The sequence below is a fragment of the Monodon monoceros genome, unplaced genomic scaffold (assembly GCF_005190385.1).
Source record: "Monodon monoceros isolate NGI ecotype Baffin Bay Population unplaced genomic scaffold, NGI_Narwhal_1 Super_Scaffold_12, whole genome shotgun sequence".
NCBI lineage: Eukaryota > Metazoa > Chordata > Mammalia > Artiodactyla > Monodontidae > Monodon > Monodon monoceros.
The window spans coordinates 42,932,809-42,949,066 of record NW_021703768.1 but is presented as its reverse complement, the minus strand read 5'-3'; the positions used below and the strand labels follow the sequence as shown (position 1 = coordinate 42,949,066).

The window sequence follows — 16,258 nt, the reverse complement described above, 5'->3', positions numbered from 1 at the left end:
ATTTATATTCTCAGGCTTATCTCTTGTAGTCCCTAAGCAAACACTCCACCTAGCCCAATTTGTGCTACAAAACAAAACAAATCAAAAAAATTCTCAGCGGTCAATAAGGAATCATCTCAACACAGAATAGCTTCTTGCATGTAAGGCTCTCCAGACATCACAAATAGCTCTCTTTCCTGAACTTTTATAGCACTTAACTGTATATACTGCTTATTCTATTTCAAGCTCCTACTAACTCTTTAAAATATGTATCTGTACCACCTCCTTACCTCAAATAAAAGTTCCTTGACAGCAAAATCATGACTAATTTAATTCAAGCATCAATTGGGTATCCTCCCCCAACGTCAAGAGTAAATTTTATTCATTACTAATGAATCATCTTACTTTAAGTTTCAGGGACCAGTAATTTTTTTAAGTTTTCTTAATAAAATCAAAGAAAGCCAGCATTTGAGAATCTATTATGTGCTAAGCACTGTTAGGCGCTTACACATACTATCTCGTTTACTCCTTACAAACACCCTAGTGGTTGGTTATGGGCAAGAAAACTGCAGCTTGGAGATTGAATCTCTTTCCCGTCTCCTGCTGCTATCTGCCCTTTCCCCTCCCCATCAATCCAAGTCACATTTTCTAAGCTTCTTAACCCTTTACTCAACTGGTGATTCGTTTCCTGTATTGTGCCCAGTATTGTGCTGGAGCTGGGGGTACAGAAACTAAGAGACACCTGACCTACCCTCACGACCCCAGGGCGCAGGCAGGGGTAATAGGCCTTACGCAAGCGTCAGGGAATTGCAGCGGCAGAAGTCCACGCTGCCTGCGGCCATTGGAGAACGCCAAGACCCAGCTTCCCCCAAACCAACGTTCTTCCCCCCTCCTCAACATTTTTCTCAACCCCCTTCACTTCCCAACGCCACTAACGTACACCCTACTTCTCGTGGTCTTCAGAAGAGAGTGGGATTTTCTTCCCTCAAGACTAAGGAGAGAGAAAGAAAAAAAGACATTTCGGACATCTTCCTTACCCGGCCTTTTCCGCAGACCCTGGCGGCCCCTTCCATTTCCCCTTCTCCTTGTCTTTTTTGGCTCCGGGCGCAGTGGTCGAGTCGTCCTCAAACACGCTGAAGAGCTCATCCCCAAACGCGTCCGCCATCTTTCGGAGCTGTGAGACCGAATCTCCCTCCTACCCAAGATGCTCCGCGACCGCACCGACCGTGACGCCAAGCGAAGCCGCAACAGGGGCCCGTGGGAGACAAAATTAGTCGAGTCACGCAGCCCCGGAGACTTTTTCCCTGCCTCCTTTTTCTCCTCCGACCTTTCTTTCCCTCTCCTAAACACCGGCGGATAGGCAGCTCCTTGGCTAAAGAGGGAGCGAGGCGAGGGTTCCCAGCACGCTGCAGACGCCTAGGTGGGCGGGGAGGAGGCGGGACCTTGGTGAGTCGGACCAATTGCGAAGCACCGGTTGTAGCAGGGCCTAGAAGCCCGGATGGAGGACGCAAGGTGGCGGCGTGGGACTCCGGGGAATGTGAAGAGCTTCTGGAGGCGGTGCGGAAGTGGTTCCGGGACCTGGACCGGGAGGAATCTTCTGCCGCAGCTGCAACATGGGAGGCAAGAATAAGAAACACAAGGCGCCGGGGGCCGCGGCGGTCCGGGCCGCTGTATCAGCTTCCAGAGCCAAATCCGCCGAGGCCGGAGCTGCCGGGGAGGCCCAAAACAAGAAGCCTGTGGTCAGGCCGCCCCCCTCCGCCGCTACTACCACCAGGGATCCCCGTGTCAAGCAAGGTACGAGCGGTCGGGCCCCGGCCTCCTCCTGAACCGCTACTGCCAGTCCCGAGGGAGAAGCCTTCGCACCTGGGCGGACCCTCGGTCTTAACATTTCTCTCTTTCACACCCGGAGTTGCTGGCTCCCCATCGGGTAGCCTTGTTTTAGATCAGCGTAAGCTGCTTGGGCCTCCAGAGTTCCGACGGTAGCGTCCCCCAGACCTCCACTTCATCTCCTGAGAACAAAAGAAATTTGCATTAGCTCCCGTTTCAGTGGGGATCCATCCTGAGCCGTCATCTAAACCAGCGAGGCGAATGCAGGGAGTAGTGTGTGGAATTATTAACGTCCTAGAGCCAGACCCATTTTCTACTTGCTTCTCAAACCATTTTCAGCCACGATGTAGCGTTTCCACGTGTTATGGAAAAAATCAGTACTTAAGAATTTCAGCACTTACACACCGAATATGGGTAACCTATTGTAAAAATTATCAGCGATCTTTACCGCAGCAGTGCATTTTTGCTTACTGTGTAGTTTGGTTTGATAACTCAATTTGGAGATTGCCGGTTCTGGCTGCAGATCAGCAGGCCACTATTACAGCTGATTTGGACAGTTATACGCTGTTTTCTTCTGCTTAGCTTGTTTGCTTGTAGTTCTTACTGAAACGTAAGTCTAGCAAATATTTGTTGAAAACCTACTGTGTATTTGGCATAAAGTTAGGGATGGGATGAGCAAAATAGACAAATCATTTCTCCTGGAGCTTGCCAATCTAATGGCGCACACAGCCATGAAGTAGTCACACAAACGTTGCTCTATGATTGATAAGTGCCACAAAGAAAAGCTAAGGAAGAGAATTTAACAGCGTAATCTGATTTTTACTGGGGAAAAGGAGGAGTAATGGACAGTCTCTTTGAGAAAGTGACAGTATCGGGAGGATGAATAGGTGTTAACGCTGTACAGAATGGGGGAAATGGTATTCCTGGCTGAGGTAAGGAACACTATTGTGCAAAGATCTTGAGTCAGGAAAGAGCATGGGCCTTTAAGATACTCAGAATGTAAGCACTGCCTAAGGAGGAAAAGAGATGAAACTGAAGAAGTAGGCAGGTAACAAACCTTCACTTAGAAGGTGAATAATAATTCTTTGCCCTACAATATACTATAACCCTTTAACTACAAAGTTATTATGCCTGCAATTACAAATACATAGAATATCTCCTTAAATATTCTGTGGCACTTTGTGAATCAGCCTCTTTCTAACTCTGTCTTTTCTTGATATTCCTCTGAATTCTTTGAACTTTCTAATAGTCATTTGTTCTATTCTTTGGCTTCCCATTCTCCCAACCCCAAAATATGACCATTACCGTAGGTGTCAGTCTGTGACAGTATGATTCTCTCTCTACAGCCCTTTCAGGAGAGTTCCTCTACTTCCATTACTTCTGTCTTTTCTTTTGTAGATGACTCCTCAGTCAACGTGTCCAATCCTGGTCTATTCCAAGCTCAAGTCAGCCATTTCTGCATTTACTTGGATTTTTGGCCCTGTTTTGCAAGCATGTCAAATTTAATAACATGGCTAATACTGAACTATACTTCGCTCCCCCAAACTAGCTTCTCCTGTGACTTCTTTGTTTCTGTTTTTCCATATTCCTCTATCCAATGTCAATAGTTATTTTTTATGTCTTCCTTTCTTCTTCACATCCGATCTGTTGTCAAGCTCCGTGCAGTCTTTGCTTATTTCTCTTCCATGTATGCCCTTTTCACTTTTTTTTTTTTTTTTTTTTTTTTTTTGTGGTACGCGGGCCTCTCACTGTTGTGGCCTCTCCCGTTGCGGAGCACACACTCTGGACGCGCAGGCTCAGCAGCCACGGCTCACGGGCCCAGCCGCTCCGCGGCATGTGGGATCTTCCCGGACCAGGGCACGAACCCGTGTCCCCTGCATCAGCAGGCGGACTCTCAACCACTGCGCCACCAGGGAAGCCCTGCCCTTTTCACTTTTGATTTATACTGGTCACACCTCAGTTTAGGCACTCATGAATTTCTGGAGTACCAACACAGCCTTCTAATGGGTTTCCCTAGCTGTGCTCTTTTTTCCTTCTCCAGTCTGTTCTGCATAAAGCATCAGATTGATCTTTCAGAACCACTGCTTTGATCATGTCACTTAACAGTTTTTTCTACAGCGTCTTCACTGACTTTGTGATAAAATACAAACCATTCAGCTCGTATCTAAGACCCCCTTTCTAGCCTTTTTACTAGTTCCTATATTCAGCTCTAGCAAATCTGGTGTATTTTCACTGCTCCAAATGCAGCTGTTGGCTTTCTGCCTCCTCATGTTTATTCTTGCTGTTTTCTCTCAATTGGAAGGCTATCTATCCCTAATGCTATCTACCAGAATCCTGTAATACCCACCCCAAATATCAACTACTTTTTGAATTCTTCTGCCTCCCCAGCTCATGTATATCATTGTTGTTTGAATCATCTTTTTGATGTTTAGATCTTGCCTATGTGAGCAATTATACATTTTATCTATCCTATAAAATTGTAGGGGGTAGGAACAGTTTTATGGTTACATATTAACATCCCTCAGTATCTAGTCAAATGCTCTGAATATAGTCATCCAAAAAATTTCTTGGGTAAGTGACAAGGAAAATTTCAGAGGAGTTACTAAGACCAAGAAATCAAAAGAGAGAAAATGAGAGGTTATCTACCAAATTTGTAGAGAATTTTTTATAACCATAAATCAATATATATAGCAGTATAAATAAAATGTTGTAGCAAGATTGCCACATGATTTTGTTTTCTTTTTTTCTGTCTGGATATTTTTATATTACATATAATAGGCCTACTTGGAAGAAAAAAGTGGAAAAGTACACAGAAAAAATTATCTCTGAACTCTTTGTTGTTCCTAATGTAAATGTAATTGTTTTACTCTGCTTCCATCTCTCTCTCTGGCTTTTCAAACAATTTGAAGGATTGTACATAGCATACTTTCTCAAAATTGGACTCTCATCTAGAGGTAGGAAATGACTGGTGCCACGAAATGGTTCTTGGCACAATCCTGGGTATTCTTCCGCTTCTATTTTTTCATTTCTTTTGTTTATCAAATAATGTTTGAAGAGCTACTATGTGCCAGGCAAGATTTTAGGCACTGGGGATACCACAAGAACAAAGCAGACTGAGATCACTGCTTTCAAGGGGCTTACATTATTGGGGGCTGGTGGAGGGTGCTTACAACCATAAGGCTTGTGTTTGTGAAAATTCTTAAACCTAGTTGAGACTTAAAATCTTAAGAGGGAAATAAGACTAGGGGACTGATGTCATGAATAAATTCATAAAAACCATTATAGTTTTTAGGGTCACCAAAATAAAATAGAAAAAGTGCCATGAAAGTCAGAAAACAGTGACTTGGTAAAGAATAAATTGGGTGGTGGGGTCTGTTTTGGTTTAGAACAGAGATGGCTTTTCTGAGGAAACCTGCTGAGATGATTTGAAGCAACCAGTTATTAGATCTGGAGACAGAATGTTTGAGGCTTAGGCAACAAGGGCAAAGGCCTTAAGGTGGGAACAAGCTTGGCATGATGCAGGAAGACAAGAAGAAAGTCTGTATGGGTGGAGTGAGTGGGGCGGGGGGGAACTGGTGTTTGTATTAAATGGGGAAGAGACCTTAGCTAAGATTAGTCAGGTAGTTTTGGCAGTATGGATGGACTTCCTCACAGACCCTGACTGCTTAGATTATATCAGCTAACTCTAATTTATTCTCCAGATACGCTATACTTCCCCTTCATAGCCTATTTGGGTAATTAGTTGCTTAATTACTCCACCAGAATATGAGTTCCGTGAGGACAAGATTGGGTCTTATTTATTCCTGACTGGGTCTCTTGGCTGGTTTGGTTCCCCTTGCAGATGTGTACTGTTGGGCAGAAGGGAGCCACAGTGCCTCAGTGCACCTATCACCAGCACCAGCACCAGCACCTCGAAGTGAATGTTTCAGTGATAGTGGGTCGTTACAATCACTGTGTGATGTAAAAAGCAATACTGTATAAAAGGAAAATATTCCATAAGAAAAAAGAGTATTGGGCAACAAGAAATTGATTCTGGCTGATGCTTCTTTTTTCTTGCTAAGTCATCTTGAGGAAATCACTTAGTTTTTCTGTGCTTCAACTTTAATGTAATAAATATTTTTGAGAGCCAGTTACATATGTTCCTTTGTTCCATGAACAGTCATTATAAATCTGAAACCCTTAGTGCTTTTGCCTTAGGGATACATCCTGCACACTAACTTCCTTATTTCCAGTCAGATTTCCAATAACTCCCTTCATCTGAAACAAAACCAAAACTTGTGGAGAAGGGTCTCTAAGCAGCAAGAAAGGTAGCTGTCATACATCTTATGCACATTACTTGGCAAAAGAATGGGGACCGTTTTTATTCCATGGCCTATTGACTTAGAATTGTATTTGAAAATAGGGTTACTCATTTACAAGTTTCAGTATCTATTTTCTTCTGGTGCCATCACTTTTTCCTAGGTAACAGATTAGAATTTGGGGGTGGGGAGTTATTAGGTTGACATTCTGAAAGGTGGCAGCTGACAGGAGAGAAGACCAAAGAATCACTAAATAGAAAATTAGAGCAGTCTCAGGGAATTGGGTAGTCTCTGCAAGCCTCTGAGCAAAGTCATAGATACTCATAATCAGTAATGCATCATGAAAAGCTTTGAATTTTGCTTATTGTATGTATTATGGCAGGAAGTGTAAATACAGTTTAGAAGGATTTCTATCAAGTTGTTTTAAAATGTATTTCAGATTTTGGAGTTTTCATTCATGCCGATTAAAAATCTTACATGAACATGTTTTAGGAAGAATTTGAAAATGAAAGGGCCTTACTGGTTTACTTGATTTAATTGGTAATATCCCTAGCAAGATCTCATTATTGCTTCAGTTCCTCAGAGTATTGAATAAAATGAAAACATACCATTTTTAGAGACCCTGATTGACACCCAGCGAATTCACAGCAGTGTGGGTGTTCATTCCCCTCCTGATAGTCTGGGGACTTAAATCTTTTATTTGCCCTCTGGAAGTTAGCAGTATAAGCTGACCTCAAGGAAGTGATATGGTCGGGCGTTTTAGGTGGAATGGTTGGAGGAGAAAAATGAGAGCTGACTGCAATCTTTAATTCACTAATTTAAAAAACAAAACCAATCAGGAATTCCCTGGTGGTCCAGTGGTTAGGACTCGGAGGTTTCACTGCTGGGGCTCAGGTTTACCTCCCGGTTGGGGAACCAAGATATCGTAAGCTGCGTGGCATGGCCAAAACAAAAAACAAAACCAAAAGACACTTACTAACGGAATTTATAATCTTACCTCTGTCAGTAACACAGGAACCTGAACTGTTTCTCAGTATTGTCTTGGTAATGAAACATTCATCTGTCTGTACCTTTTCAGAAAGGGTTATAACTGGGGCCCCTCCATGGGTTTAGGGACCTCTAAAACTGATTAGTGTGCTAAATTTGTGAATGAATTTACTACAACTGATAAGACCCCCCAGAAATGGTTAAAGACTACTGATATATACTCTCCTTTATAACCATTGACATGAGTTTATGAGCAAGGTTACCAGGATTAAGGTAAAGTCTGAGACTAAAAGATGAGGAAAACCATACCAGGAATACCAGAATTGTTATTATCCTTTAATGTATTCTAGGTAGCTTTGGGTACCTTCTTAACTATAGCACAGAAGTAATTCAGGGACCCACCAATGTTCCTAGTTCAGACTGCTCAAATATAAATAGTTATTTTCAGAAACTTTGGTTTTCCTTTTTAAATGCCTCATTATATTAACTAGCATCTTAAAATGAACAACCCAATGTAAGTCAACAGAGACTAAAACCCTGGACTTTATAATAAGCAACTCTTTAATGTTTAGGTTTCTCAAAGTGAAAAAAAAATCCTATTTTAAGGTTTATAAAAGCAGAGTAACAAGGTTTTGTACAATTCTAGGATTATTTTTATATAGCAGTGGTTCTCAAAGTGTGCTTAGGGGATCCTGGGGAACTTTTGAGACCTTTCTAGCAGAGGCTTAATGAGATCAAACTATATTCATAATAATTCTAAAATGTTATTTGCCATTTTCATGTTCATTTTCTCTCTAGTGTACAGCGACTACATGATGTGTGATATTACAGAAGACTGAATGCAGAAGCCAGATGTTAAGAGATTTGCAAAAGTAGAAAACAATTTTTTTGATTTGGAAAATATAGTTATTTTTCATAAAAGTACTATATTAACATGTAGTAGGTTTATTTTTAATGAATTAATAAATATTTTTTAAAATTTCCCTTTTGGGACTTCCCTGGTGGTCCAGTGGTAAAGAATCCACCTTGCAATGCAGGGGACGTGTGTTCAATCCCTGGTCAGGGAACTAATATCCCACATGCCGCGGGGCAGCTAAGCCTGCGTGCCACAACTGCTGAGCTCGCATGCCTCAACTGGAGCCCACGCACCTCATCTAGAGAAGAGAAAATCCGCATACCACAACTAGAGAGAAGCCCGTGCACCGCAACGAAGAGCCCGTGTGCCTCAACAAAGGTCCCACGTGCGGCAACTAAGACCCGACGCAGCCAAAAATAAATAAAAATAATAAGTCTTTAAAAATAAATAAATAAAATTTCCCTTTTAATTTATAGTATGATAAATATCAATATTATAACCTACATAAACAAAAAGTATTTGGGATCTTCAATAATTTTTAAGAGAGTAAGGAGATCATGAGACCAACGTTTGAAAATAAAATGTGTTCCTTCCCGGTTATTCATTGTTAGAAAACTGTTAATATATAGCATTTCTATTGACTGGAACAGACTTGGCAACTGTAGTGGGTTGAGTAGTGTTCCCCAAAATTTCATGTCCACATGGAACCTCAGAATGTGATCTTATTTGGAAAAAAGATCTTTGCAGGTGTAATTAGTTAAGGATCTTGAGATGAAGTCATCGTGGATTTAGGGAGAGCCCTAAATCCAATGACTAGCATCCAGAGAAAGGAGACAGATTTGCATACAGAGAGACAGAGGGAATAAGGCCACGTGACGACCCATTTTAAGAAGGAGGCAGACAAGCCAAGCAACCCCTGGGGTCACCAGAAGCCAGAAGAGGCAAGAAGAGAGTCTTATCTAGAGACTTCAGAGGGAGTATGGTCCTACTGATACCTTGATTTTGGACTTCTAGCCTTCAGAATTGAGAGAGAATGTTTCTGTGTATTCAGCCACCAAGTTTGTACAGCCTTGGAAACTAATATAGCAACCTTATACTCAGTAGGAGAGAATGATAGGAACTCCCACCTCCTTTTTGCCTTAGGAGGAGTGCTTTCTCTTCAGAATTACCCATCTTCTCTGCCAGGAATCAAATATCCTCTGAGAGGTCTTACTTCAGCTAAGTGCCAGGCATTTACACTCTGAGAAACTAGTTAACCTAGAGAGTGCTAAGCGGTAGAATGTTTTTGCAAATTTAGCGGAAGTATTGCTGACTTCCAGATTGAGTTATTTGGTAAAGTGGAAAAGAAAGAGCTGAAATCAAATATTTAATGTTTAGTGATCTTTAGAGGAAAATTAAAATAGTGTAATGGATATTAATCATTAAATTACCTTGACTGTTCATTGTCTGTTATATACAGGTCCGAAAATTTATAGTTTTAATTCTGCAAATGATTCTGGTGGTCCTGCAAATCTGGATAAATCTATTTTGAAAGTGAGTATCAAGGTTTCATTTCAAGAAATGCTACCTTAAAAAAAAAGATATACTCTTAAATGTAAGCAAGTGATGGGGTGTTTTAAATTTTTGTAAATAGCACAGTAATTCCTCATCTATACTAAATAAATCGTACACATCTGTTGAGAGCCTGTAAAAAATTAAGGAAGAGCTGGATAAGGTACAAACTTCTAAGTATATCAACTTCCCTTTCTCCATTTGTCACCTCTGTGAAGTCCATCATAGCTCACCAGGTTATTTTCCTGGTGGTTCCATCAGCACTTCTTACATCTTTGTAAATAATGACTTGCTAGGTTACAGTTTATCATTTTATACATGTTTCCTGTGCTAGACTGAATTCCTGAAGTATGTTTTTGTGCATTGCTCGTAGTGAGCATCAGTAAAGATGTGATCAAAAGAAGGTAGTTTTGAAGGTAGTTTTGAAGGTAGTTGGCTGTATAATCTTAGGTTAAACATATGGAAACAGCAGAAGGTAAAATGGCCAATGGGAAAAAGTAGAAAACAAACTCTGGAAGCCAAAATAATTTGTGTAACCTAATTATTACAATTTATATAAGTTTTTACTTTTACTTGATTTGCCCTCTTTTTAGTGTAGCATCCATTCTTTCAGGCAATGTGCTTGGGCTGGTTTACATTAATGCAAATTTTTGGGTTCCATCCCCAAGGATTCTGATTCAGTATGTTTAGGATAGGGCTTAGGAATCTGTCTTTGTGGTGGCAATCTAAGGGTGGTCCAAGGACAGAGTCTTGAGACATACGGCTTCAAGAGGCTTTATAAAAGGATTTTTGCCTTGCCACATGTTGTTGCTTTTTCCGTATCCCATTTTTTCTTAAATATATGGTAGGAATGTGGTCCAGTGAATGGTATTCCAATATATGATAATCACTGTATCTGATTTCAGCTGAAATTCTGGGCTTGGTTGGAAGGGATATAGAAAACTGTGTGATTTGCTTCTAATTATTTAATTATTAAATGTTATTTATCTTCTAATTGATATGACCTTTTTGGTCTCAACAGGTGGTAATTAATAACAAACTAGAGCAAAAAATTATTGGAGTGATAAATGAGCATAAAAAGCAAAATAATGACAAGGGAGTGATTTCTGGAAGACTTACTGCCAAAAAATTACAGGTATTTTGCAAACTTTTTTTTAAGTTACTTATTTTTAGTGGGGCATTTTTAAGACAGCTCCACATGTGAGATAAAATGACTTTTCAACTTCCATTGAAATTTCATATAGATTAGTTCCATCTTCAAGAATAAGGAAGGAACTGTGCCAAAAACAAGTACATGCATTAAAATAGTGATATGAAAACTAAATTACATTCCCAAAATTATGTTGGACTTGTGGTGGGCACTTTGCTTACATTTTCTCTGACACACCAATCCTGGAAAGTATTTTGCCCCATTTTTCAAATGAAGGAAATGAGGCTTGGAAAGATTACATATATTATAGCCTGAGGTTTTTAATTACTAAGTAGCAAAGTAAACAGAGTCTGGATTTGAACCCAGTCCTGCCCAGCTGTAAAGATCATGCTTTAGAAAGTACAATAAAAAGCTTTACTTTATGTCTGAACATGTTCATTGAAGCACTGCTGATAATAATAATAATAAAAAAAGTAAACATCTTAAGTGGTCACCAATAGGAAAATAGATTATGATATGTCTACCCAGTGGAATATTCTTTAACTATTAAAATTGATGAACAGTTTCTAATAATTTGGGAAGATGCTTATGTTATAATGTTAAGTAAAGTTTGTTTTTACAAAATCATAGAAAAATGACTGAAAGGAAGCATACTACATTGCAAACAGTATCTTTAGATAGTGAGAATATGAGCAGTTTCTCCTGGTCCTTTTTTATTTATCTATAGTTCTCAGATTCTCAATACAGTGAGAGGGACTTCCCTGGCAGTCCAGTGGTTAAGACTTCGCCTTCCAATGCAGGGGGTGCAGGTTCGATCCCTGGTCGGGGAGCTAAGATCACACATGCCTCAGGGCCAAAAAACCAAAACATTAAACAGAAGTAATATTGTAACAAATTCAATAAAGACATTAAAAATGGTCTGCACATCAAAAAAAAAACCTCAATACAATGAGCACATTTAACTCTTCTAACTGGAAAAAAAGATATTTTTGAAGTTACAATTTGTGTCAGAGTTTCTGGTTTAAAATGAATGGGAGAATAGACTTAGTAATGAAAAAAGAGAAAATTGACAGAATGACTTCGTTACATTTCCCTTTCATAGGATTTATACATGGCTTTACAAGCATTTTCATTTAAGACTAAGGACATTGAAGATGCCATGACTAACACACTCTTACATGGAGGTGATCTTCATTCTGCCTTGGATTGGCTCTGTTTAAATCTTTCAGATGGTAAGCAGTATTGTCATAAATGTCTTTCAGTTTATAAAACCTTTTGAAGTAATTTCAATGTTTATGATATTTGTATCAAGCTTTGGACTTGTACTGAAAATTTTTTTCACTGTTATAATTATTTATTTTTAGGATGTTCTTACACTTTTCTAGTCTTTTTAGTATATTCTTCTTAAAGGTTGTAGTCTGCAAGAAGAAATTATTTTTTTGTGTGCTGCTTTCAGTTGTTGATAGCCATTTTACAATGCACATAATACAGCAGATTCTCAAAGTTTGCCTGTCTGTAACCTGTCAGGCTGTGTATCCTCGTTTTGGTTTAGAAATTAGGGCTGTCTGGCTTTGGATAAATAATATTTAATTAAGCAGAGCGTCAAGGTTGTAATCTTTGGCAAGAACCTGGAACGCATATTGCTTCTATGACTGATTAAGGATACTGTCACATGTTGTGACAGGCAACCAAAGAGAAGGGAGGGTTAAGATTTTCTTATGGAAATTTAGGAGTCTAAATTGAGGGTGAAGTAAATGGTCAAATCGAGGTGGGCTGGTTATCATCTAGAGAGTGTTCCCACTGGTTTGATAATAAAACGAGGTTCATCATAGGATTTCTATTCCTAGGAGATGAGCAGTAGAATAAAATTAGGTGCTCTTTGTCTAGACAGGGTTTATGTGAGTATTTAATAAATATTTGTGTGTTTTATGTATCATGTACATGTTTATTTTCATCCCAATTTCTCTTAAGATGCACTTCCTGAAGGATTCAGTCAGGAATTTGAAGAGCAGCAACCTCTAAGTAGGCCAAAATTCCAGTCTCCTCAAATACAAGCCACTATTTCACCTCCACTGCAATCTAAAACCAAAAAACAGGAAGAAGATCCTATGATAAAGGTAATTTAAGAATTAAACATTTAAAGTTGTATAAAATCAGAATGAAGCACATGTAATAGTTCATAAGGGTATAAATATTAGGTTACAATAATGTTTTTACTTATTGAAAATGTCTAATGGGTTTGCCAAACTCTTCTATCACTGTCGGTTTCAGTTATCTATTGCTACATAACAAACCACCTGAAAATGTAGTGACTTAAACCAAGAATTTCTTATGATTTTGCAGTCTGAACTGGGCTTAGCCAGGCAGTTCTTCTGCTCCATGAGGTATCTCCTCAGACTGGAACATCCAAAATGGTTTCTTTACTCACAGGACTAGGTGCCTTGGCTGGGAGCTAGCAAGTCATCTCTCTCTCCACATGACTAGCTTAGGTTTCCTCTTATATGGTGATATTAGGGTGGTCAGACTTCTTACTTGACATATGGCTTCCAAGAGCAAGTATCTTGAGATAGTAAGCCCCAGTGTACAAATTTTTATCAAGGCTCTGCTTGTATCACTCTTGCTAATGTCCCATTAGTTGAAGCAAGTCATGTGGCCAGTTCAAAATCTGTATGGAAGGGGATTACAGAAAGGCATTAGTACTGGAAGGTGTACTTCATTACACTTCATTACGCATTACACCTAACTACTCTGCATATCATAAAACATCTATGAACATGGGTGAACCTAGAGAACATTATGCTAAGTTAAATAAGCCAATCGCAGAAAGACAAATACTACATTATGTCACTTATATGAAGTACCTAATATAGTCATATTCATAGAAACAGAGAATAGAATGGTAGTTACCAGGGGCTAAAGGGAGGAGGGGCAAATGGGGAAATGTTGCTTAATGGTTATAAAATTTCAGTTATGCAAGATAGGTAAGTTCTATACAGCTGCTATGCAACATAGTGTCTATAGTTAACAGTACAGTACTGTACACACACACAAAAAAGAACACACAAAAATTTTTGGAGGTGATGGATATGTTTAGTACCTTGATCGTGGTGATGATATCATAGGTGTATGCATATGTCCAAACTCATCGAAATGGTGAGTCTGTGTATATGTATGTATGTATATATATATATATATATATATATACAGTAAATAATTAACATTTTAATAATATGTACATTAAATATGTGCAATTTTTAATGTATCAGTTATACCTCAATAAAGCTTAAAAATAAACAGAGCAAAAATCTGTGGAAACATCATCCCCACAAAACCACTGTTGTTAAGGACAACACTAGTTTTTAACAGTTCTTTCATTTTTTTGCCTCTTGATGTAAATGTATTCTTCGGATCATGTAAGTTTAGACTTATTAATGTTGAGTTCCATTCATTTGTCCTTCACTGAACAGTAGAGGATGTGATTTTTGAGGCTTACGTGTCTACTGTTTCTGAGTGTAAAGAAATTATAAAAGCAGTGACACTTGATGATAGTTTTGACACCTTTTTCTAATTTTGATTTTTCAGATATTTGTTTTTTCTTTCTAGCCAAAAAAGGAAGAAAAAAATTTGGAAGTAAATATGAAAGAATGGATTTTGCGATATGCTGAACAACAAAATGAAGAAGAAAAGAGTGAGACTTCTAAAAGTTTAGAAGAGGAAAAATTTGACCCTGTGAGTAGAAATTTATATTGGGCTTCTAGCTGGATATACCTGGCAAAATATTTAACTTTTATAAGACTTAGTTTCCTCATTTGTAAATTGAGGAAACAGTTACCTCTAGGGGTTTATGTGAGGATTAAATAAAATAACAGGGAAAAAATGACACAAAATAACTGCTCAATATATGTTAATTACAGTCCTCCCATGTTTAAAGAGATAATCACCAAGTATTTTTAAATGATTGTTCTGTGTAAGGAGTATGCTAAATTATTTGGTTAATTTTAAAAAGCACCTTCCTTTATAGAGGAAACCCATTGCCTGGAAAGAGAAAACCTACATATCATAAGATAAACTAAAAATATTAGGTTAAGTGAGGGCTTCCCTGGTGGCGCAGTGGTTGAGAGTCCGCCTGCCAATGCAGGGGACACGGGTTCGTACCCCGGTCCAGGAAGATCCCACATGCCGCGAAGCAGCTGGGCCTGTGAGCCATGGCCGCTGAGCCTGCGTGTCCGGAGCCTGCACGTCTGGAGCCTGCGCGTCCGGAGCCTGTGCGTCTGGAGCCTGTGCTCCGCAAAGGGAGAGGCCACAACAGTGAGAGGCCCACCTACTGCAAAAAACAAAACCAAATATTAGGTTAAGTGAAAAAAAGCAAGTTGTAGGAAGAAAATAGCACAATACATATATCTGATAAAAGACTTCTGTCTAGAATTTATAAAGAAGTTTTAAAAGGACAACAGACACTTTACAGAAGTAGATATATGGATGGCCAATAAACATGTAAAAATAAGTTCAGCATCGCTAGTCATGGGAAAAATGAAAATGAAAACTACAGTGACATACCACTATGTATATATCAATCAAAATGGCTAAAATTAAAAAGATCAGTAATACCAAGTGTTGGGAGGATGTGAAGCCACTGAATACTCATACCCTGATTGTAAGAGTATAAAATGAAATGGTACAACCACTTTGCAAAACTGCTTGGCACTTTCTTATGAAGTTAGACATACACTTACCATATGACCTAACAATTTCATTCCTACGTTTTTACTCAAGAAAAATGAAAATGCCAACAAAAAAAGACTTGTAAGCAAATGTTCATAGCAACTTTACTAATAACAGCCAAACACTGCAAGCAACTCTCAAAAACATTATATAAGAATGAAAAAAGCCAGGCAAAAATGAGTACATGCTGAACAATTTCATTATATTAAATTCTAGAAAAGTCATCTCTGCAAAATCTGTCTCTAATGAGAGGAAGCAGGTCAGTGGTTGCCTGACTACAGGGATGGAGGAAAGAGATTGACTGTTAGGCATGATGAGGAAACTTTTGAGGATGATGGCAATGTTTTATGTCTTGATTATGAAGATGGTTACGTGGATGTATACATGTGTCAAACAGACTCACTTACACACTTAAAATGATATTTTATTAGAAGTGAACCATACTTTTATAAAGTTGATTTAGAAAGACAAAAAGGAAGTTGCAGAACAGCATGTGTAGTATAATGAACTCATTTGAGTAAAACAATATACACATACACATATTTGCATTCTTATGTATGCAAAGGAAACATCGGGAGAGATACACAAGAAGCTATTACTAGTGATTAGGACTGGGGTTGGTAGGGTGGGAGGGAGACTTCTTTTTTATACTCCTCTGTATCCTCAAGTTTTTTTTAACCATGTGCCTGTATTAAAGTAATATAAACAAAAATAATTTAGGACAGTACACATGTTACTTTGAGGTTCAGAGAAAGAGGTCTCTTCTGATAGGAACATTAGGTCAGTACTTCAAAGAAAAAAGTGGGACTTGAAGGATGCATGAAGTGTGCATAGGCAACAAAGAATGGGAAAATGACCCATATGGGTGAAATAATGTGAATAAGGGTA

At 38.9% G+C, this 16,258-nt stretch overlaps 2 protein-coding genes across 5 annotated transcripts in view; one reads left to right on the top strand and one right to left on the bottom strand.

The window, feature by feature from the left end:
* The window catches only part of MTREX (Mtr4 exosome RNA helicase), a 137,816-nt gene extending 136,600 nt beyond the window's left edge, over positions 1-1,216 (bottom strand). The window contains exon 1 of one of the 2 annotated variants that reach the window (XM_029216471.1): positions 1,017-1,216. In XM_029216471.1, coding sequence (XP_029072304.1) covers positions 1,017-1,144 — 128 coding nt within the window. In that variant the 5' untranslated portion in view covers positions 1,145-1,216. The remainder of the gene's footprint in view (positions 1-1,016) is intronic. The other variant, XM_029216473.1, reaches the window with a different exon arrangement.
* A 6-nt stretch (positions 1,217-1,222) lies between these two features.
* DHX29 (DExH-box helicase 29) overlaps positions 1,223-16,258 on the top strand; it is a 48,286-nt gene continuing 33,250 nt past the window's right edge. Inside the window, exons 1-6 of one of the 3 annotated variants that reach the window (XM_029216467.1) lie at positions 1,223-1,773; positions 9,407-9,480; positions 10,520-10,633; positions 11,751-11,880; positions 12,620-12,765; positions 14,252-14,377. In XM_029216467.1, the coding sequence (XP_029072300.1) occupies positions 1,593-1,773; positions 9,407-9,480; positions 10,520-10,633; positions 11,751-11,880; positions 12,620-12,765; positions 14,252-14,377 (771 nt within the window). In that variant the 5' untranslated portion in view covers positions 1,223-1,592. Of the gene's footprint in view, positions 1,774-2,197; positions 2,221-9,406; positions 9,481-10,519; positions 10,634-11,750; positions 11,881-12,619; positions 12,766-14,251; positions 14,378-16,258 lie in introns of those variants that run through there. The other 2 variants (XR_003792639.1, XM_029216468.1) reach the window with 2 other exon arrangements.